The 24,527-nt window shown below is 43.3% G+C and overlaps 1 protein-coding gene across 2 annotated transcripts in view; it reads left to right on the forward strand.

Moving 5' to 3' along the window:
• Positions 1-24,527, forward strand: part of LOC309546509 (beta-1,3-galactosyltransferase 5-like) — a 404,656-nt gene that overhangs the window by 349,058 nt on the left and 31,071 nt on the right. For both annotated transcript variants that reach the window (XM_082246250.1, XM_082246249.1), the window contains exons 3-6: positions 1,725-2,048; positions 10,277-10,579; positions 17,869-18,003; positions 21,612-21,636. In XM_082246250.1, coding sequence (XP_082102376.1) covers positions 1,725-2,048; positions 10,277-10,579; positions 17,869-18,003; positions 21,612-21,636 — 787 coding nt within the window. The remainder of the gene's footprint in view (positions 1-1,724; positions 2,049-10,276; positions 10,580-17,868; positions 18,004-21,611; positions 21,637-24,527) is intronic.

Here is a 24,527-nt window from a genome sequence, read left to right on the forward strand (position 1 = left end):
GTGGAGAAATTAATGTAGGCATGACGTAACAGAAGTATGTAATCTGCATAATCACCAAGTGAAAACAGAGGGAAAAAAATCGAACAATGTGGCAAGCTGAAAAATAGTAAATTTTTGTTTTTGGGTTTAGATACACTTCAGTGACGGGGGTAATGGTGCAGCCAAACTCTGGATGTCACGAAGAGAAGAGAGAGTAGTAACAGGCACATTGTGCTGATGACCCGAAGATGCTAAATATGTATACCATTCCAAGTAAAATGTTTATGGCATAGCTGTAAATGTGGATAATTCCATTCAAATAGCTGAATGTTGTGTTGAAACAAACCTGTAGGAAATGTTTTTGTTGCCATAGCATTTGTCACTAATACACTTACCCCTGTGATACACCCGCCATGGCTGTACTAGATGGTTAAGGTGGCTGACAGCACTGCTGGGACTACAGTTCTGAAACTTCTGCCCAGGCCTTGTCTGTCCTTTCAACTATCACATTTGTGCTGGAGACCACACTGGACTGACTAGCTCAGTCACTAATCAAGGATGGGTAATAATGTGGGTGGGTAGAGAGAGTTCCTCCAGGGGGTTATGCCCAATGTTGGATAATTGTATTGAACCCTTTTCAGGGCGTAGGCTGCTGCCTTTTTGGTCTGGCCCTATGGTTGTTCCTGCATGTAGACTAGGAAAAATAGGAAGGAAGGAGCGCCCATGTCCAAGGTAATACAAGTTTAATGGTAGATTAAAAGGCATTTATTAAATACATTAAGCCAATCTGTTTTGGGGGAAAGGACTCCCTCTTTTTTAGGGCACTCCTTCCGTCCTATTTTTTCTTTCAACTGTCAGGCCAGTGGTCAATGGAACACTGGTAATGCTAAAACTTTTGTCAAGTAATATACTTACGATTGGCACGGGCTCTTTTATTCCTTTTCTGAGGCGTCTCTGATACTATGTCTGGGCTGGTGACTGTAGGTGTCCCACCCTTACCCTTGGGGTACACCCGCCATGGCTGTGCTAGATAGTTGAGGCGGTTGACAACACTGCTGAGACTGCAGTTCTGCAACTTCTACCCTACCTCCTCTTTGCACTTTTTAACTATCAGGCCAGAGGTTATTGGGACACTGGTGATGGTACCTCAAGCCACGTAAATGGATGGGGACTTTATGGGCAAGTAATAAATAAATAAATAGTCGTATTAAAGCAACATGGTAAAATAAGACATATATTTTACTGTCTTTGGTAAAATGGTGCATACACAAGGTATATAAAATTTTTGTTTACGTGGCTTGAGGTACCAACCCAAAGTATAGCTTAAAATAGGGACGGTGGCAAAACCTACATTTCTGATAGGTAGATAGAGATCAAAATCTTCAAAGATTGGGATACTGGTGATGCCCACTTTGACTTTCCACTCCAACATGAAAAAGGAAGCACTAAATAACTGCTGAGTAGTTCTAACTTAAATTGAAAGCTGAACTCCAGGTAGATCTACAAAGGTACTAAGGTGGTAAGCCCTCCCAGGAGGGACAAAGACGCTAATTCAATCTAAAAATGTAATAGATTCCCAAACTATTAGCTAAAAAAGCGAGGATTTTGGTGGGTGTTCCATTATTACTAATTATACTTTGACGGTAATTTTATGGGGCCTGATGATTTCTGTTATAGGGCAGATGTTCAGCTGAATATGCAACATTTTGGTTTGTCTAAAAACTTGTTCCTTTTCCTCTTCACAGATTTTGCCTCCTGTTCTGAAATTGTGCAAGGTCCTGCGAATGTGACAGTCCTCGCTGGTTCCAATGCCAGCTTCACCTGTACTGTAAAGGCTGGATGGACGAGCATTTCCTGGTTCCTGCAAGACATTTTTGTTGTCTCTATAAGCTCCACCGCAGGGACTGCTGTTAGTAATGGGCAATTATTAGTACAGAACAGCACAAATACTATCAATGGAGATTTCACCACCGAAATGACCATCATCAATGTCCAAAAGAACAACGCTGGGACTGTAAGGTGCAGCAGCCTATCTGCATCATTTCAGGAAGCCTACCTGATTGTTCAAGGTAGGTACAAGACCACATTTACCATAGGGTGACCAGAGTTTTATTAAGAAGAAGAAGAAGAGGGCAACATCCAAAGTGTTAATTTACCAAGACAAAATCAACCCTTTACACAAGCATCTGCACCATATAAACATTGAAAAAAAAAAGTTAATTTATTGGCAGATTATCATACCACATGTCCAAATGCCGCATAATAATATTCTTCCCCATATGTTAAAAGCACTAAAAGCAAACAATATCCCAGATGTTCTAATAGGACAGATAGGATAATAGTCTTATCAGTAGACTCAAATAGCTCTGATTAGAACCAGGTTTGTATATTATCTGGGTTATAGTTATTATATCAATACATTATACACCGATCATCCATAACTATATTATTACCCTCCTAATATTAAGTAGGTCCCCCTTTGGCCAACAAAACAGCCCTGACCCATTGAGGCATGGACTCCAACTTCACTCTCGACATGCATCAATGAGCCTTGGCTACCCATGACTCTGGTTTTCCTTCCTTGGACCACTTATGGTAGGTCCTGACCACTGCAGACTGGGAACAAGGTCTGCAATTTTGGAGATGCTCTGACCCAATCGTCTAGTCACTACAATTTGGTCCTCGAATGTTTTTTCTGCTTTCAACACATCGACTTCAGGGGCGACATGTTTACTTGCTGCCTAATATATCCCACTCACTTTCAGGAGCCATTGTCACAAGATAATCAATGTTATTCACCTTACCTGTCAGTGATCATAAAGGTATGGCTGATCGGTGTATATATCTGTACAATCAGATTCTAAGGTTCTGTTCGGCAATCTTGAAGTGATTGTAAAGTCCTGTTTTTATTTTAAATTAACCATTTAACCTCCCTGGCGGTATGATTCTTTTGGATTTTAGGTGCTGTAAGCGGTACCATTATTTTGCATGTAATTCTTGTGAATGAGCAGCCCAAACCAACTGTATACATTTATTTTATATATATATATATATATATATATATATATATATATATATATATATATATATATATATATATGTATGTATACATATGTTATGTATACATATATTTTAGATTTTATATATATATATATATATATATATATATATACATTATATATATTATATATATATATAATGTATACAGTTGGTTTGGGCTGTTCATTCACAAGAATTACGTATATATATATATACATAAAAAGTACAGTAAAACTGCAGGAAAGGGCACTGGGGGGCAAACTAATGTGATTTCATTTTATTTTGAATGGTATCAGTGTGTTTGGTGTGTTTTTACATTTGAATTTGCCGCCGGTTCCACCCCCCTGAGAACGTCACGTCGCAGGAGACGGAAGCCGGGGCACGGAGACGATCGGGAGGAAGAACCGCCGAGACACATCGCTGGATCCCGGTGACAAGGTAAGAAACCTCTTTTACAGGATCCAGCAATGCTTCTGGCGGTACCCCGAGTGTGGTTTGGGGTTACCGCTTTTGGCTCTGAAATGTAACCCCGAGCCACACTCGGGAATACCGCTAAGAAGGTTAAGGACCGGGCCTTTTTCTGACACTTGTTGTTTACAAGTTAAAATCAGTATTTTTTGCTAGAAAATTACTTAGAACCCCCAAACATTATATATTTTTTAAGGAGAGACCCTAGAAAATAAAATGGAGATCATTGCAATACTTTATATCACACCGTATTTGCGCAGCAGTCTTACAAACATAATTTTTTGGGGAAAAAATACACTTTTTTTAATAAAAAAATAAGAAAACAGTAAAGTTAGCCCAATTTTTTTCTATAATGTGAAAGATAATGTTATGTGGAGTAAATAAATACCCAACATATGTCATGCTTCAAAATTGCGCACGCTCGTGGAATGGTGACAAACATTAGTACTTAAAAAATCTCCATAGGCGACGCTTTAAATATTTCTACAGGTTACCAGTTTAGAGTTACAAAGGAGGATAATTAGCTGGCGCTCTGGTCTGATGTGGTAGAGTCGATGTGAAAGTTACAAAGGAGGTCTAGAATTGTTGCTCTCACTCTAATGATTGCGGCGATACCTCACATGTGTGGTCTGAACACTTTTTACATATGTAGACACGACTTGCGTATGGGTTCGCTTCCGCTTGTGAGGTTGGAGGGACGGGGCACTTCACATTTTTTATTTTTTTCTTATTTATTTTACCTTTTATTTTTTATTCCAAAAAAGCTTTATTAAAAAGGTTCAAATAAACAAAGTATATTTAACAATAATGGAACCAATCCAATCAACATTCTTGGAGGTTCAAACATGTAACGTGGAGCATATGTAAACAGAATAGAACAGGTTTATAACAAAGGTGTTTGTTAGATTGACTGAATCATTAAACAGTAACATCAAGAAAAGATCATCAATGTTAAGGAACATTTTGTACTCTATAGAAAATGCAGGAGCATAATCCAGTATATCAAGTTTCATATTGAGTAGGGGAATTTCTATCAGATATGGTACGAAAAGATGATAGGAGAGATAAAATAATCTATCTTTGAGGCGGGAGGGAATGGCCTGCATGAGCTCCCGAGAGAGGTGGGGTGGAGTGAGGGAGAGGGGGGGGGGGTAACAAGGTAGGGATAGCAAAAATAATGATGAGTGAGGTTGTGAAGGTATAGGCTGAGGGGCCAGAGAAAATGGAGGAGACATAGTTATAGGTACAAAGTCATGTGAGTGATGAACATTTTTCATTGTGGCATTATAGGTTGTATTAATCGGTTATATGTACTTGTCTTTTTAAAGGAGATCCAGGGGTTCCAGGTTTTGGCGTATTTGGTCGGGGTATCATGTGAGATTGCGACTAATTCTTCCATCTCCGCAAGTTTATCAATTTGTTTAAGCCAGTCTTTTACTTTTGGAGTGACGGTTGTACCCCGACATCTGGGGATGCAGAGTCTGGCAGCGTTAATGAGAAACATTGATAGTGACTTGAAATGAGTAGAGTGTGTTCCTGAAGGCAGATGTAAGAGGAAAGTAGAAGGGGACAGGTCAATGGGTTGCTTGGTGATGGTGTGAATTAAGGAGTGGATTTGTGTCCAGAAGGGAGTGATATTGGGACAGGTCTACCATATGTGGAAAAGATCACCCTCCTGTTTTTTCGGCATCTCCAACATAAGTTGTCGGTGGTCAATTTTTGCTTTATGTAGCAAGGAGGGGGTGCGGTACCAGCGGGATAAGTTTGTAATTGTTTTCTTGCGTAGAGACATTGACGGACCCCTTGTGAGCAGTATGGAAAATTGTTGTCCACTGTTTGGCTGTCAGATTTGTGCGCAAGTCTGTTGTCCAATTATTGCAAAAGTGGGCATCATTGGAGTTAATATTTTCTCACAAGAGGGAGTCAATTTTTGAAATTAGGTGTGTATGAGGATGGTGATCGAGACATAATTTCTCAAAGGGTTTTAGAGAAAACGGTTTATCAAGTTTTTGAAGGGTGCGGATGATGAAATGTCGCAATTGTATAAATTCCCAAAAGGTGATATTTGCTGTGGCAGGAAGTAATTTAAGTGTCTCATAAGGTATGATCTTGTCATTTTGAAGGAAGTTGGCTATTCTCATTTTTTTGTTTGGAATAGAGTTGTAAAGTTGTTGGTTAAGAAGGCCTGGTGGAAAATTCGGGTTGTGTAAGACAGGAGATAGAGGTCCAGGGACAGAGGAAATCTTGTATGACATAGAAGTATTGTGGAAGCTCTTAAGGGTGGGACCTATTAAGGAATGAGATACTGTGGTAGGTGATAGGTCTTTGGTAGTGGACCAAGGTGTAACAGAGAGAGGGATCTTGGAGAAAGAATCTTCCAGATCTATCCAGTCCTTGTATTCACGATGGATGTGCCAATCAACAACTCTTTGTAGCTGGCAGGCTTGGTAGTATTTATATAAGTCTGGGATCCCCAAACCACCTTTGGGTTTTGGTTTTGTTAGTTGCGAAAAATTGATTCTAGGTGATTTGTGGGCCCAGATAAATGTTCTACATAGTTTGCGAAGCTGTTGAAAAAATGAGAGCAGAATGTGTATAGGGAGGGTTTGAAAGAGGTAAAGGAGTCTGGGCAATACATTCATTTTGAAAATTGCAGCTCTTCCAAACCACGAGAAGTTCGCTTTGTACCAAGCTAGTAGATCTTGTTTAGTTTACTGGAGGAGCGGGAGGGAATTTTTGTCATATAAGGTTTTCAAACTTGTGGGAAGTTATATGCCCAAATAGGTAACTGAATCCGAGGTCCACTTAAAAGGGAAGTTTTGTTTACAGAGTTGGATTTGAGCTTCTGGAAGAGATACATTCAAGGCCTGGGATTTGGAGTAGTTGATTTTAAGGTTAGAGAGGGATTTGTATAGTGATAGTTCTTGGAGAAGATGAGGTAAAGAGATGTGTGGGTTAGAAAGAAAGTTAGAAAGGTATATCATCGGCAAAGGCTGCTAGTTTGCAGTGGTTTTGCCCGATTTTAATTCCTTTGATGTTGTAATTTGTTCGAATGGAGCGTAGGAGTGGTTCTAATGTAAGATTAAAGAGTATAGGAGAGAGGGGACACCCTTGTCGTGTACCATTTTTAATCTGGAAGGTGTTCGAAAGGAGGCTGTTGACTTTCACCCTGGCGGAGGGGTTGCAATATAAGGCCATTATGAATCCAGTGAGTCTATCGCCAAGGCCTAGTACTGATAAGACAGATTCCAAGTAATCCCAGACAACCTGTTGAATGCCTTCTCAGTGTCCAATAAAAGGAAAAATCCCGGAAGTTTGTTTTTTGTCAAGAAGTGGTGAAAACTGATTGATTTGAGGGTGTTGTCCCTTGCTTTCCTTCTAGGGACAAAACCTACTTGGTCTTTGGAGAGTAAGGATGGGATAAAAGAGAGTAGTCTGTTGGCCAAGATTTTAGCAAAGATTTTGAGATCGACATTAAGGAGTGAAATTGGACGGTAATTGGAGGGAAGTAGCGGGTCCATACTAGGTTTGGGTATTACTGTTATGTGGGCTTCTAAGAGTGAGGAGCTGGTAGTTTTGGAAGCAGGAAGAGAATTAAAGGCTCTCAAAAAGGGGTTTGTAAGCACCTGTGCAAAGGTTTTGTAATATAAAAGGGAAAAGCCACCACGGCCCGGGCTCTTTCCTAGTTTCATTCGTTTGAGTGCTTGTGGAAACTCCTCAGCTGTAAGGGGTCCGTCAATGTCGTCCATTTGCTGTTGGGTGAGTGGGGTGGGACAGTGTTTCAGCAGAAATTGTTTAAGTTGTTGTTGTCTATCCTGGCGAGAGGCATAGGTTTCTGAATTTTCTTTTAGGTTATAAAGTAGGGAGTAATAATTGGCGAATTAGTTGGCGATATCTTTATTAGCCGATAATTTGTTTCCCGAATTGGAATGTAGTGAGTGTATGGTTGTGTTAGCTTTTTTCATAGCTAGGGCTCTAGCTAAGTATTTGCCGCTCTTATTGCCAAACTTGTAAAACTATTTTTGGGATAGAGTACGGCATTTCCTAAAATTTTTATTTAATTTGTCTCTTAATTTTGACGAGAGGCTTCTAGATCTAGAAGGGTAGTTTGTGCCTGAGAGTGTTTATGGAGTGTTTTGAGATGTTTAATTTTACTAAGGAGGGTAGATATGTATTTTTGAGTGTCTCTTCTCTTACTGGCTGCCATTTTGAGAAGAATCCCTCTTTAAGCACATTTGTGGGACTCCCATTGTGCCAGAGGAGAGGAATCAGGGGTATCATTCAGTCTGAAAAATTCATTGAGATGTGCGGAGATAGATTGTAAATTGGAAGAGTCGGCCAGAAGAGTAGGATCTAAACGCCATGTTTTGTAGAAGTTGATTTGTTCTGGTAGGGATAACGTAAGAGTAATTGGGTGGTGATCAGAAATGAACATTGGTTCAATTGAAGCATTAGTGATGAGTGAGATGTGTTTTTGGGTGCGGAAAAAGTAATCAATTCTGGTGTAACGGTTGTGAGGGGGAGAAAAGAAAGTGTAGTCTCTTGTTTTGGGGTGTGAAATGCGCCATGTATCATGTAGCGCTAACTCTTGTATTTGCAATTTGATTTGTCGGAGGGCGGAATAAGGAATAGATGAGGGCGGTGTTTAAATTCCCCCCTAAGATAACGATTCCCTCCTGCATGGAAGCCAGCAAAGTTGAAAGGTTCCTGAAAAACTAAACCTGACCTTTGTTGGGGCTGTATATATTAGTTATTGTGATGGGTCTTTGCCATACACGCCCCTTTAGTTTGATTAGGGATCTTTTCTTATTAGAAGTCTTTTTGAGCATGTTTACAAAGTGATTAAACACCATTGGTGCTGGACAGTAAGGCTCGGTTCACATTTATGCAATGCGGGAAGGCTGCAAATTCGCAGCCTGTTCCCGCATCGCACACACACCCCCGGCAGTTCACACTGCCATATGCGATACGCTGGGGGTGTCAATGTAATCTTAACGACACCCCCAGTTTGATCGCATATCGCAGTGCGATCGTGCAGTTCGCACAGGAGCGGATCACACAAGTGTGAACCGCTGTGCGATCCGATCCTGATGCGGCTGCAAAAATGCCTCCTGTGCGTGTTTGCTCCGGGTGCGATGCGAATTTAGCCATACAAACTGTATGGCTAAACTCGCACCGCACAGCTGATCGCATGTAATGTCGGAGCAGTGCGCTCCGACATTACATGCGAACCCGGCACTCGCAGAAGTGTGAACCGGGGCTAAGGCCTCATGCACACTGGACGTTTTTACAGCGGCTGTTTTTGGCATCAGACTTTTTTCTCTGCAGCCAGTAAACTCCCCAGCATGTTATCCTATTTGTCCATGCACACATAGGCTGTTATCAGCAGTTTTTAGGAGGGGCGTTTTCTGGCTGGAAAAAACCCCAGAGCTAGTGGGTTTTAAGCTGTAAGAACGCTCTAACTCTGATAAAAGCTTCCAATAGGTTGTGTTATTACATAAAAAGATCATTCATTGATACCTACATCCCATACTATATGCTAGAAAATCCCAATGTCCAATGGAATATTGGAAAATTGGGAAAGAAAGGGGGCTTTGGGGGGACTTTAGTGGTATCGTACTCAGAAAAGTGTATTTTGTAGCCATCCAGACTTCCATCTGATCCTGGGTTTGGGGTATGGTTGGGGCGGGTGATGTAAACTTGGGACAGTCATTTGTCCATATGCCTATGCTTTTGGGACTATATGAAAAATTGTATGTAATAATAATTATGTATATTTGATATCCCTATAGATGGTAATCTTTAATGAATTCTGTTCGCCCCTGAGGAAGCAATTCTTTTTTGCTAACCATGTCGGGCAAGAATAATGGAGGAGGCCTACCAAGCCCTACCTCCTAATATGGAGGAATTCATCCATCATTAATTTCACTATTAAGTTACCAGTTCTGCATTGATGACATATGTATGAATTATTGTATGTTTGTGATGTAATGTCAGTTTTTTTGGAAACTATGAATGCTTTTTTAACACAATTTTCAAATAAATATATACTTTTTTATGTAACTCTTTAGTTGATATACTTTTCTGAGTACGATACCACTAAAGTCCCCCCAAAGCCCCCTTTCTTTCCCAATTTTCCAATCTTTCATTGGACATTGGGATCTTCTGGTAAAAGCTTAAAAACGCTGAAAAAAGTGACTATTCTGCGTTCATCAACATTTTTTTTGAGCCATAAGCTTTTGTGGGAGTATAGTTTTGTTTAAAAAAAAAAAAAGCTAAAAAGAGCTACTGCTGAAAAAAGCTAAAAAAAATGCTAAAAAAAACTACTGCAAAAAAGCTGAAAAACTCCTTCTACAGCTGCAGCTTTCTACTGACATTTTGATAACTTCCCGTGTGCATGTCGCCTAATGGTGAGCAGGAGACAGGAGTGGGCAAACCAAAGACTTCTTGGCTGAAGTCAGCAGTCACCTAAACTGCAACCCACGTTCATGGGGTCCAGAGAGGCGTACTAGAAGAATACCAAAAAATGTATGCAGACACCAAGGGCATTGCTATGGCATGACGGCTGCAAGGAAAATCTTGTAGAGAAGTTTTTTTGTTCAGTTTTTACAAAAAAAGGTCTTAACAATTACATTTTTAAACAAATTTAAGTTTTTATTTTAAAGTATATCTTCTCCTAAAATGTATGTTGTCCAGCTATAATGCTAACATAGTGTGCAAGTGATTTCTGCAAACTTTTTTTTTTTTGCCTTTGGTTGTCATATTTGTAACAAGAGTTTTTCTCCAACAGTAAAAGGATCGGTCCAGATAGCCAGTGGCAGCTCCATCACTGTGGCCCCCAACACCACAGTAAGCATCTCCTGTCAGGCTTCAGGATGGTATCCCGCTCCCACCATCACCTGGAATATAAACAACACAGCTGCCAGTACTATATATTACATTACTGACTACACTACGGGGACAGATGGCTTCGTAAGTGCAGTGAGCACCTTTAGCATTACCCTAATGACAGATACAAATTTAACCTGCCTGGCTACAGTACAGAAGCTGGATACACCCCTGTCCGCAACAGTGACCATAGCAGTACGAGAAGGTATCCAAGGTAGGACCATCCATTCTTCCTAAACAGGTCGGGAGATCTCTGGGTAGTGTAACAATTATAGGTTTTGCTTGTCGATTTGAAATGAACAGGCCGCACACTGATGGCATCACCAATGTAAGACTATGGATTTTGTGTCTTCCCTCATCTGTGCTTGAGAAGAGAGAGAGAGAGATTGCATTTAAATTGTAGTGAGAGATGGGAAAAAGAGACAAGGAAGAAAGAATGAAGAGAGGAACAAAAGTGATAAAAAAAAAAAAAAAAAAGGAAGAGAAAATGCAAAATAAATAAATAAAAATAAGAGGCAGAAGAGAACAAGAAAAGGAAGGAAGTGTAGCATGTAGCACTGTTCCCGTAGGGCCTGCTGGAAGATGACTGGATGGGCACATGGTTACCTTAAGATATAGTTCATGAATCCCCTCCTTACTCCTGATGGTTCGTCACTCAAATAAATAGTTTAAGGGTGTTGTTTTTTTTTAAAGTTTATTTGGAACTGGGATAGGAGAAGGGAATAGCGGGCTACTCCAGTTGAACTATTCACATTAGATGAGGACTTCTATCTTCAAGCCTTCTAGGTTAAATGGAGACACCTAGGCTGCTTAATCCACACTGCCACAAGTGTAGAAAGGGGTTAAGCCTCTTGCGCTTTACTTCCTAACAAGACAACTTGGTGGATGATAACTTATCTTCGGAACACTCTCACTAGCATCCCCTTTCAACTGACAACCGTCCACTGACTATTCTAGGAGCAGGGGTGGCCCCTCTCAGATCAGGCCCCTTGATTCTTTACTCACTGTACTGCAAAGACAGATCCTCCAGTGTCTCCCCTCTCAGTCAGTTTCTCTGGACCTCTGGGTTCAGTTCCTCACTGCTACTCTCCAGGCCCTCAGGAGGACCCCCTGAGGCCACATGGCACCTCTACAGAGGAGGAGGTGTCTGCCCTCTCCCTCCAGGACTCCGCTATCCAGACGAAAGACCTCAAGCTCATGTGCTCCTGGCTTTTATACAGTACCCCAGCATGCACCGGGCACTTTCCTCTGCCAAATCACCTGTGCTGTATCAAAAGCCTGTGCACCCATTTGTCAGTTTTCCTCCCACTGTCCAACATGCCTCCCATTTGGACCCGTGTGAAACACTCTCCAGACAGAATGAGTTGCATCCTGAGCACAATGAGCAGAACTCACTAACAGATCCTGGTAGGCAGAGAACAATATAGATTTACCTGCAGCTCTTCTGGTAAGCAGACAAAGCTCAAACTATACTCTCTCACTAGCACCTACCTAGGAGGGTACTACAGAAGGAAGGAAGGAATTTAAGGAAAGGAAGGAAAGGCAAACCGCATAAAAAGAGTGACCAAAAAAAAAAAGAGACAGAGACTCTGTCTAATAGCTTTGCGACTGGTGAGTATCTTTGCGACTGGTGAGTATCTTTGCGACTGGTGAGTATCCTTGCGACTGGTGAGGTAGCTTGCGACTGGTGAGTATCCTTGCGACTGGTGAGTTATCTTTGCGACTGGTGAATTATCTTTGCGACTGGTGAGTATCCTTGCGACTGGTGAGTATCCTTGCGACCGGTGAAGTAGCTTGCGACTGGTGAGTATCTTTGCGACTGGTGAGTATCCTTGCGACTGGTGAGTATCCTTGCGGCTGGTGAGTATCCTTGCGACTGGTGAGTATCCTTGCGACTGGTGAAGTAGCTTTGCGACTGGTGAGTATCTTTGCGACTGGTGAGTATCCTTGTGACTGGTGATTATCCTTGCAACTGGTGAGTATCCTTGCGACTGGTGAGTATCTTTGCGACTGGTGAGTATCCTTGCGACTGGTGAGGATCCTTGCGACTGGTGAGTATCTTAGCGACTGGTGGGTACCCCAGGTTTAGTACCAGGGGAGTTAGAGTTAGTGTAGGTAAGGAAGAGCAGGTTGTTAACATTATCCCCATAGAGTAGTGGGTAATAATGTCAGACAGGATTGGGGATGCCACTCAGTGCACTTCTTGCGGCATGTATGAGTTTCTTGATGAACCAATCGAGGACGAATACTGCTGTGCAAGATGTGAGCAACTTGTTGCTCTGTAAGCCCACATCGTGGATCTAGAGAACACATTGACAAGACTGCGTGGCATCTACAACCTGGAAAGGAGCTTGGACATTACCCATCAGGCGCTGGCAGGGGCCAGTATAGAGGAGGAGGTAGAAGAGGAGACGCAAGCAGCAGAGGTACGCAGCTGGGTGACTGTTAGGAATGTTAGTGGGAGGAGTGTCAGGGAGGCCAGTCCTGAGTTGGTACACCCTAACATATTTGCCGAGTTGCAGGTTGAGGGGGATATCAACTCAGGGGTGGCAGTGCTGGAGCATGCGCCCTCCCCCAGCTGCCAGGGGAGGGACGGCTCCAGGAAGAAGGGGGGCTGTAACTCAGGAAAGGTTAGAAAGGTTGTGGTAGTTGGGGACTCAATTATCAAGAGGACAGAGAGGGCAATCTGTAAAAAAGATCTCGTGAACCGAACAGTATGTTGTTTACCGGACGCCCGTGTTCGGCACATCGCAGATCTGGCAGACAGATTATTGTGCGGGGCTGGGGATGACCCAGCGGTCATGGTGCATGTGGGCACTAATGACAAAGTAAAAGGTAGGTAGAGGATCCTAAAGAACGATTTCAGGGACTTAGGTACTAGATTGAGGAAAAGGTCCTCCAAGGTGGTTTTCTCTGAAATACTGCCTGTACCTCGAGCCACACAGGAGAGGCAGAAGGAGATTAGGGAACTTAACAAGTGGCTGAGGAATTGGTGTAGAAAGGAGGGGTTTGGGTTCCTGGAGAACTGGGCTGACTTCTCGGCTACTGGCTCTTTAGTAAGGATGGGCTGCACCTTAATGGGGACGGTACAGCTCTTTTGGGGAGAAAGATGGCCACCAAATTGGAGGAGCTTTTAAACTAGGAGACGGGGGGAGGGCTCAGAAGTAGAGGGAGAAGTACAGTCAGGAGGGAGCAAAGGACTGAAGGCAGTTGTAGGGTCAGCAGCGACAGTAGGTCCACAACGTCAATCGGTAGGTCTGTGCGGGAGAACCTCAGACCGAACAGGAATAAACATAACCAATCACGTTTAACTTCCGTAAAACTAAGAGGGGTATATGCTAATGCCAGGAGCCTAGCTAATAAAATAGATGAGTTGGAAATGTTAGTTCATGAGGAGGACATAGACCTTGTGGGAATAGCGGAGACTTGGTTCGACCCCTCACATGACTGGCTGGCAAATATCCAAGGGTATTCAGTGTACCGGAAGGACAGGATAGGAAAAAGAGGGGGAGGGGTATGTCTCTACGTCAAGAACAATGTAAGGGTGATAGAGCGGAGTGACATTACAGAAGGGATGAGTATGGAGTTAGAATCCGTGTGGGTAGAACTCCTTAGGGAAGGAGATAAGGGAAAAGTAATTGTGGGGGTTTGCTATAGGCCACTTAAACAAGGGGAGGAGGTAGAGCTGGAATTTTTAGCACTGTTGGGTAAAGTGGCAAAGCTAGGATCTGTCATCATATTGGGGGACTTCAATTATCCCGACATTGACTGGGGAGAGGGGACTACACACTCACAGAAGGCCCGTCTATTCACGGAAACCTTACAGGACAACTACATGTCACAGCTGGTGGACTCTCCGACTAGAGAAAATGCAGTCCTGGATCTATTGATCACTAATGACCCAGACATAATCTCGGAGGTAGGAGTCAAGGACAACCTGGGCTCTAGCGATCACAGGATGATCACATTTAGTGTATATAACAATAGAACAAGGCAAGTGGGGAACATAAGAACCCTTAACTTCAGAAGGGCAAACTTTCCAAAATTGTACTCATTGAGGGAAAGGGTAAACTGGGACCGAACCCTAGGATCCCTGACCACAGAGGAAAAATGGGAATGCTTTAGGAACATATTAAGCAAAGGCATCTTGCAGTGCATTCCTATGGGAAATAAATTTAGAAGAGACAAAGCCAAACCTGGCTGGCTAAACCGTAGCGTTAAAAAACTTATTAGGGGAAAAAAATTGTCCTTCAGGAAATATAAATCAGAAGGCACAGTATTGGCTTTCGACCAATACAAGGAGGCAAATAAGAAGTGTAAACACGAAATCAAGATGGCTAAAATAGACTTTGAGAAACAAATAGCGGAGGATAGTAAAAAAAACCCACAGAAATTCTTTAAGTATATCAACAGCAAAAAGACTAGGGCAGAGCATATTGCACACATAATTAGCGATGATGGGGGGATGGTTACAGAGGACACTGAAAAAGCAACCGTGCTGAATGCTTTTTTCTCATCAGTCTTTACACAGGAAACGGAGGGGTACACTGACCATGACTGTTTGGTTAGTAGTATTACACAGGACTTGCCACTTTGGCTAACAGAGGGTGAAATCAGGGAAAGGCTGGATAAACTTAACACAAACAAATCACCAGGCCCGGATGGCTTACATCCGAGAGTACTCAAGGAACTCAGTAAGGTGATATCCAGACCACTGTTCCTGATCTTTGCGGACAGTATTAGGACAGGAGATGTACCAGGGGATTGTAGAAAAGCCAACGTGATTCCGATATTCAAAAAGGGTCAGAGGCATATGTCGGGAAATTATAGGCCTGTCAGTTTGACATCGATAGTATGTAAACTTCTGGAGGGGATGATAAGGGACTATATCGTAGAGTTTGCTAAAGACAACAGCATCATCAGTAATAACCAGCACGGGTTTACAAATGGGCGTTCTTGTCAAACCAATCTATTAGCATTCTACGAGGAGGTGAGCTGTGAGCTAGATAGGGGCAGATCGGTGGATGTGGTGTACCTGGATTTCGCTAAGGCGTTTGATACAGTTCCCCACAAGCGCTTAATTTATAAAATAAGGTCTGCAGGTATCGACAGCAGGGTGTGCTTTTGGATACGGAACTGGCTAAAAGGGCGTGTCCAAAGGGTGGTAATAAACAGCGCATACTCAGACTGGTCTGAGGTAGTAAGCGGGGTGCCCCAGCGCTCAGTCCTGGGACCAACCTTGTTCAATTTATTCATAAACAGCATTGAGGTCGGGGTCAGTAGTTCAATAGCAGTTTTTGCAGATGACACAAAATTGGCCAGGGCAATAACTGCACAGCAAAGCAGATATCCTTCAGAATGACCTGGACAAAATAACGGAGTGGGCAACGACTTGGCTAATGAGGTTTAACGTAGAGAAGTGTAAGGTTTTGCACTTGGGGACTAGAAACATAAAAGCACAATACACGTTAGGAGGGGAACCCTTGGGGGAATCAAAAATGGAGAAAGATCTGGGAGTCTTGGTTGATGATAGACTAGGCAACAGCATGCAATGTCAAGCGGCAGCTGCCAAAGCTAGCAGAATATTAGAATGCATAAAGAAAGGGATGTATTCCAGAGATAAGACTATAATCCTTCCACTTTATAAAACTCTGGTCCAACCGCATCTGGAGTATTATGTCCAGTTCTGGTCGCCAGTCCTCAGGAGGGATGTGTTGGAGCTGGAGAGAGTCCAGAGAAGGGCAACTAAACTAATTAGGGGATTGGAGGACCTTGATTATGAAGAGCGTCTGCAATCGCTTGATTTATTCTCCCTGGAGAAGAGACGCCGGAGGGGGGACATGATAGCAATTTTTAAATATCTCAATGGGGATCTCAGCTTAGAAAAAAAGCTGTTTAGTCGAAGGGATTGCATGAGGACTCAGGGGCATACAATGCGATTAGAGGAGAAGCGTTTTAACCTCAGGCAACGTGGGGGGTTCTTTACTGTTAGGGCTACAAGATTGTGGAATTCTCTAACACAAGAGGTGGTTTCTGCGGGTAGTATGGTGGCTTTCAAAAGACTATTGGACGTGCATCTCAAGGATCAGAACATTCAGGGGTATGAGAGATGATTACAGCCACACACACCTACACAGGTTGAACTGGATGGACTATTGTCTTTATTCAACCTCACCTACTATGTAACTATGTAAAGGCAGACCAAATAAATATGCAAAACGCACAGAGATTGGACAGTTTTAAATATTTTTTTTAATATCTTTTTCTGTTGACCAACAAACCCATGTCATGCAGCAACAAGTTAGGGCTTTGACTTGTTGGGGGCGGGGGCATTAAAAATGTGCAGTTAAGCCATGTTTTTATTGCCCCCCTGTCTGCCCCCCCCCCCCCCCCAAAGGCAGCAAACACAGTGAAAACTATCACTCCTTTTACATTTTTTGGTCAGTAAACCTGGTGAACGTAAACCATTCAAGCAAATTTGGAAGAACCACAAACGTTCCGCAACCACCTACAGTGCACTTAGTTGCGGTGCATTGGTATAGCCATTACAGGTTTAAAACAGGTGGTGAAGAGGCGTCACATCGCCTCCTCACTGCCTGTGAAACACCTCCAGGCAAGTAGGGAAGCTCTAACAGTGCTACAAACGTGGAACACATTTCAGAATTGCGGGGTATAGTCCAGTGTCGGCTGGTGCATTGGGGGCGCACCCCCCTATCCATGCATCCAGCCCCCTAATCTACATGCACGGCGCCGGATGCATGGATTCCAATGTTTTTTTTTTTTATGAAGCACGTGATTAGAGCCAGAGGCTCTAATAGGCTTAAAAAAAGGGTAGGCTCGGGGCGCAGAGCACTGCGCCCTGAGCCCACCCAGTCGTGTGACAAAAGCGAATGAATATTCACTATTATCACATGGATCCTGCTCCCAGCCAATCAGGAAGCGGGTCCTGAGACACGTTTCCCGATTGGCCGAAAGGAGAGGCCATGCTATTGTGCAAGGAGGAGGAGGGAGGAGACGCAGAGGAAGCCGCCGCTGCCACCACTGGGGGAAGCCACCGCCGCTGCGCTGCCTGCCCTCCACATCAGTCCAGGGTGAGTGAGCCAGCGAAAGGGGAGGGATGGTATGGTGTGTGAGCTGGTGTAGTCTGGGGGGGGTATGGTGTGGTCCGTCTGCCGGCCCCCCGGCCCATGGAGCACCAGCTACCACTGGTATAGATGCAAGCCTAAACAGCCTTAGGAACATTGCCCGCTCCTATATTTGAATTGGATTTTTTACATTAATTTCCTTCAGGGCAAAGTTGCCATCCCTTTTCAAATAAATCTTGCCAAATTCCAAACCACCAATTTCATCATCATATCACATTCACCAATATCACTTCGCTCGTCCCTACACCCAGTCATTGTCTGTTTGGTATGAAAATGTTTGAGCCAATCACAGCCTTTGTGAATATCGAGTTTGGCTTTAGCCATTTATGTCATCTCCATTTTCTTCCAGCTACCAGCTCCGGTTTGAGCCGAACGGCCATTATCCTCATCGCGGTCTTTGCATCGATTGGAGGCCTCCTGCTCCTGATTGTCATTATCGCCCTAATTGTAATATTTTGCTGCAAGAAGAAAAAGGAAAAGAAAGGTAAAGATATGAGCAGTTCGGTCCTTGTTACACTCTGCCTCCCAATAACAGAAGAGGCTCTGCTCGGAACAAGCCTGAGTATTATTTTAGGAAAGCCATTATCTGTAATGGAACGGCGGCTTCCATGCAAAATTCATTTCATCAAAGCCTTATTGCAGCACAGCAACCAGAGAGTCACATAAAGAGGCGCACTCAAGCCGCACAGACGCGGGTCATATTCTAACAAGGTCATTCGGTGTTTAAATCATTTTCTGCTTCTTGTCAGCATTGTCAACATAAAGAGAAAATATGCAGTTTCCAAGAACCCCATTTCTTCGGTTGTATTTTGTCTGCAAAATTTTGTAAGATAATAAGCTGTGCTACTTACTGGACTAAAGAGAACCAAAGAAAACATTTAATAATAAGTATGCTGTAAAAATGTAATCCATTACTGAAAGACATTTACTTTGTTAAAACACTGGGCACCATAAACACAAACCATTCTTTAAGCCTTTTTTTTTTTTTTTGCATTTCAATGCTGCTGATCTCCTGCAGCCCTTCTGAAACCATTTTTTGCCTAAAAGCACTCCAGTGATGTCTGCATAATTTTTTTTAGGACAGGTTTCATGATGGTGACAACAGTGGAACATTCCTGTGTAATATGTGTTAAAATGGGCAGCTGTAGCTTTCATTAGAGGCCCTATATAACCCCTGCATACATAACAATCATTCAATCGCAGGAAATATACCCCTGAATAATTTAAAGCAGTGCAATGAAAAATATATAATATTAACTAAAATAGTGCAGTGATATATATATATATATATATATATATATATATATATATATATATATATTATAAAAATTTTATATACAGTATGTACAGTATAAATCTGTATGTGTAGCGCTACCCCCGCAGGAGCCACTGGTGAATATAGTTATCTCCCACCCATCCAGGCACAGTTCCCTGGCTCTATCAAAAACTCCAGTTGCTAGGAGCAACGGCCGGCAGGTTGACCAAGGGCAGATATCCCGGACGATGCTCCCAAATGTAGCGCTACCTCCGTAGGAGCTGCTGGTGAATATGGTTATCTCCCTCCCTGCACGGCTAGGCACATGAATTTTCCACACCCTCTTTAGACAGGAATCAGTCCTTGCAGCTTTGTTTTTATATTTCTTTAGGGGAATTGAACTTGAGTAGGAATAGGGTTATTATGGGATGCCCACTTGATCAGCAAGGAAATCTTCAGGGACACAAACTATACACATCCAGTATATACACACTTCTCCTTTTCTACCTCCAGCACAATCTTGCTTGTAGAACTACATCTCCCAGCTAGCACTGAAAAGATGATCCAACACAGTCTCAGTCAGATCCAGAGTAAATGCCCTTTGCAGGCAGGGACCACGGGCCACTTAGTTAGTGTAGCAAAAAGAGAGGTCTATGGGGATAGGCACTGTCCTATTACTGTGGCTACTGCTCCCAGTACCACCTCTTCAGGCACTGCCAGCCTGCCTGGCTGCATCTGCCCCTTTCACTAGCCCTTCTGGCTAATTCTTCACAGTCCTCCCAGACTGACTCTGCATCCATCCCAGACTGCTTGCACCCAGTCTCTTCAGGTATGCCTCTCAGTCCTCTGATTGTAACACTCACCAGCCCTCCTGGCTGTCTTCCTTCCTGGAGATTTGCCCGGCAGTGTCCTCCTGCTGCCCTCTCCTTGCTCCCGTGGTCAGGATCCCTCTGTGTGTCATGAGAAGGGGTCCCTTCTGCACCTGAGCCCAGGCCTGAGTTCACCCCCCAGACTAGAGGGCTACTCTCAAAGAATTCCAACAGCCTAAGACTCCATCTCCATGTTCCACCAAAACTTACACTGCCCCAACTGGGTTGACCCTGGGTATTTGAGGGGGCCTGCCCCCTGCCAACCCATCTGTTGGGAATTGGTCAGGGCCCTCAGAATACTCCAGACAGTTACTCCCAACTGCTTCTGGAATCTTCTCCAAGTTTCCAGCAAGCAAGGGGAGTCTTTAGAGATGCTGCTGCTGAGTCATCCAGCCTCTCTGAGTCACTCTCGTTACCAAGATTAACACACAGGCTTGGCTGCCAGCCAAGCCTGACAATTTTCCTTCTCTAACTACTCAAAAAAAAATCCTAATTTTAGCACTCTAGCAATGCTAGGGGTAGCTACACACACACACACACACACACACACATATATATATGTACACAGTAATCAATATTTTAATATATAGTAACATAATCCATCAATACGAACCATACAAGGTGTGTTCTGCCTCTCCAATCTAAGCATTGAAAGTGTAATCTCTATAACTGATCCAGTTGTGGCAAGATAGCTGTAACTCGCAGTCTCAGTAGAATACTGGGCTATACAAACAATAACTAACATACACATATGTGGTATCGCTGCGATCATCAGGAGCAGGAAAATTTGGGTTGTTCTTTGGTGTAAGGTTATAGTAGTACCAAGTATTATACAGCTAAATAAAAAAAAAAAATAAAAAAAATAATAATTTTTTTTTACTATTTTGTGCTAGTTTTTCTTTGATAATAAAAAAAAAAAAAATCAGGAGGTATCCATTACCATTTACCACCAAATGAAAGCCAAATTTGTCCTGAAAAAAAGCTTTCATTAAGACTCTTTATAGAACACTCGTTTCAATGCATGTTGTGGTCAGTGGCAGCTGGTGCTCCATGGGCCGGGGGGGGAGGCAGATGGACCACACCATACACACCAGCTCCAGTGCGCACACCTAACCCCCCCGGTCGCTGGCTCACTCACTCTGGGCAGGCAGCAGCGGTGGCGGCGGCTTCCCCTGTGTCTCCTCCCTCCTCCTTGGCCAATAGCATGGCTTCTCTTTTCGGCCAATCGGGAAACGCACTGGGCCTTATTGGCCAGGAGGAGAAGCAGTGTGGCAATAGCGAATATTCATTCGCTATTGTCACACAACTGGGTGGGCTCAGGGTGCAGTGCTCTGCGCCCCAAGCCCACCCTTTTTTTAAGCCTATTAGAGCCTCTGGCTCTAATCACGTGCTTAAAAAAAAAAAAAAAAAACATTGGAATCCATGTGTCCGGGGCCCTGCATGTAGATTAGGGGGCCGAACGCATGGGGGGGCGGCGCCCCTGCGCCCCCAAAAGGCGGGCCACCCCTGGTTGTGGTGTTATTGGTCCCTCACTCTCATTCTCTGGTATTTGCTTATTTTAGATTATGAAGAATGCAGCAGAAATTACATTCTTTGGGTAAAGAAGAGCTGAAGATTTCAATTTTGTATAAATCACTCTGCTCATCCTTAGTAAAACTAAAAACGCTGCAATTAAGCATTTAAAATAGATTTCATTTTCAGTGCGTTTACGTGCAATTTTTTTAAGGAAGGTGACAGGTTCTCTTTGTGCCCTACAGCTTACCTAGGTAACTGCTGCTACAGGCTGCATCGCCTTAATCCAATTGAAAGCCTAATTTCCAGTGTACCTTTAATAGGGACTCTTGAACCTAATGCAGACTTCACCTTCCATCCATTACAGTATACAGTGAATATTTCTGTCTAGTTAATAGCTTTGTAATAATATTTTTTATCCCTGCCACGCTGACATTTGTTTTTGTCTCTTTGCAGAGACCGGCTATCAAAGTGATGCATGGTAAGCCACCTCTCATCCTCCTGCTGGGAGCGTTAGATATTGCCGTCGGTGTCATCCACCCAGAGAACATGGTTGACAGGATATATATATATGGCCGTATTGCAGAAGCTGCATAAAGCTGTCACTGCTTCTGCCAGTAATGTGATGGTGACATGAAGAGTCATAGATGCCTGTGGATGTCCCTCTAATGTGTCAGCGCCAATATTTATATCGCCACTGTATAAATATAGCAATTGTGTCCCAGTTGTACATGTCTTGAAAAATTTGCCTTTACACGATGCATTTAATGCAGAGAAATGGCATCTGTTACTTTATTTCACAACCGTTTTCTCATCAAAGAGGTCAATTCACATTCATAGTTTTTTTTTTTTTTTAAGCCTAAATTGTATTTAAATTTTAAAGTCAAATTTGAGAAAACCCTACTATATGTTTGGAATGTGTTTCCAAAAAAAATGTAAGGACAGACAGTGTTCAAATTTAGTTTGCAACTGATAATGAGATCTGCCAGCACAGTACAGACAGGGTAAAAGGAGTACAGCCAAACCGAGGGATCAGCAGTGTTTGATCTCTCAGTTCTCAGCCTTAGAGCCGGAGGGGGGCGGGTCCGATGCTGCATCCACCTAGGTAAGTATGAGCCTGCAAAAAAAAAAAAAAATATTCCCATACTTCTCTTTTATGCACAGACAGTGTTCAAATTTAGTTTGCAACTGATAATGTGATCTGCCAGCACAGTACAGACAGGGTTAGGTAAAGGAAAAGTAAAAGGTAAAGTAATGAATGGCTTTGAGTGGGTTTACATTGCTACTTATGTAAGTCAGTGTGTGTATACTGGCATACAATCCTAGAAGTAGACAATCTGCGTCCAGGAGAGTACAGAGTCACAGGTTCAGTAAGTAGTAGAAAATAACCCACATGTTGGTAGGGTGCAGTGTTCTAAACTCAGAGGCCGAGGTTGTTGAGAACAGTATATTGTGAGAGATCCAACAAGGGTCTAACAGGCCCAACCGACTATAGCCACGTGCACACGGTAGGAAAGAATCACCTTGAAACAATGCTGACAGCGAAGAGCGGGAATTTAGCCTGGCCGGCCTACACCCAAATGGGAGGCTTCCTACGAGGAGATAGCTTAGTCCCTGTACTTTCTCTACTCCTCAGGAACCTTTCCCTGTCGCTAAGCACTGTCCAGAAGGGAGAACCTATCCTTACACTAGCCACTTACATAAAGTGCGTCAAACCCAGGAGCCGGAGTCTTAAATAGACTCTGCCCTGACCCAAGATGGCCACGTGAGGAGCCAGTATTCAATCAGACAGCTGTCTCCTGGTGACCACAGGAAGTCATAGAGGAACAAAGTTCCTCACAACTTCCTTCACTTCTGCATCGCCGATTCGATCAAGCGCCACCTACAGTGGAGAATACAGACTGCACCTGCCTACACACATACCGCCAACTAAGCCAATCATTACTTGAATTGTGTGCACATATCAGCTGTATATGTGTAGATATACAGTACACCCTCAACTCAAGTCATATGTCCAAAATAAAGGCCTAAAATTGTCATTTACCCATTTCAAGCTTATTCACACAAATCTGAAGTTTTCCTCAAAAAACACCATAAGGGCTCATGTAGGCAGACATTTCCTTCCTGCATTTGACAGTCATCGGAAAAGCGTGTCAGATGCAGGTCAGCAGATTCCCATTGACTTGGGACATGGACGCAATTGAGGTGCACTTGAATTGCAGGTGATGCCTTTTCTTTTCAAATGGTTCAGTAGCACTGGGGAAGGTTTGCTAAAACTGGAGCACTCAGGTGCACCCGTGCATGGTAGCCAATCAGCTTCTAACTTTGGCTTGTTCAATTAAGCTTTGACAACAACGTTTCTTTGTAGAGCTGCACCAGATTTTACACTCTAAAGTTTTAGTAAATAGCCCTCACAGGTGTTTGAAAGGTAAAGACTGTGTATGCTTTAAGCTTTAAGTGAGATTTATTTACAGTGAAACAAAATCCAACCAGCACACAGAAAACATAAAAATATAAGTGAACCAAAACCTTAGTGATGTAAATACCTAACAAATCAACCTACATGGAGTAGATGGCAAGGGGGGAACCATAATTGAAATCAGGAACAAGGGGGGCAGGTACAGGGGAGAAGGGTACAGTGTAGGAGCAAGATCAGGATAAATAGAAAACAGAATATGGAAGCAGCAAGACACACAAGGAAGAGGCACTAGTAGGGGTGGACATAAATACCCACCCAGCAGCTAGCATCAGGTGGAAACTGATTACTAGGGTCTGCTGGCTGCTGGGAGGCACCCACATGTAGACACTGGAATTACAACCCTCCACCCAGGGAATCACAGTGCCACCAGCATGTGATCAAGGTCCTGACAAAGGATTTGTTCCCCCCCACTCTCAGATCCCAGTGACCAGTCTCTGTTCTAAGGCTTTTGCTGCTGGTCACAGCACTACCCCTTCATGATCTTATAAGGCATGGGTGTCCAACCTGTGGCCCTCCAGCTGTTGCAGAACTACAAGCCCCATCATGCCTCTGCCATTGGGTGCCATGTTGGCAACTGTCAGCCTTGCAATGCCTCATGGGACTTGAAGTTCTGCAACAGCTGGAGGGCCACAGGTTGAACACCCATGTTATAAGGTATAGTGTACTGCCCCAAGCCTTACTCTGAACCCTTCCCATGCCATGGTGTTGACTCTACTTAGAAGTGAAGTTCCCTGGCAGCCAGCTACCTCTTAAAGCTACCAAGTCGCTATTATATTTTCCCTGACCAGCTCTATTCAAAGATGGAAGCAGACACAAAGTAGCATGTAGAAATGCAGAAAGGAATGCCAGACTGAAACCGGATTAAAGTCAAAGATCATTTTAATTGTTGCTAA

The sequence above is a fragment of the Pelophylax lessonae genome (assembly GCF_965119305.1).
Source record: "Pelophylax lessonae genome assembly, chromosome: 2".
Taxonomy (NCBI): domain Eukaryota; kingdom Metazoa; phylum Chordata; class Amphibia; order Anura; family Ranidae; genus Pelophylax; species Pelophylax lessonae.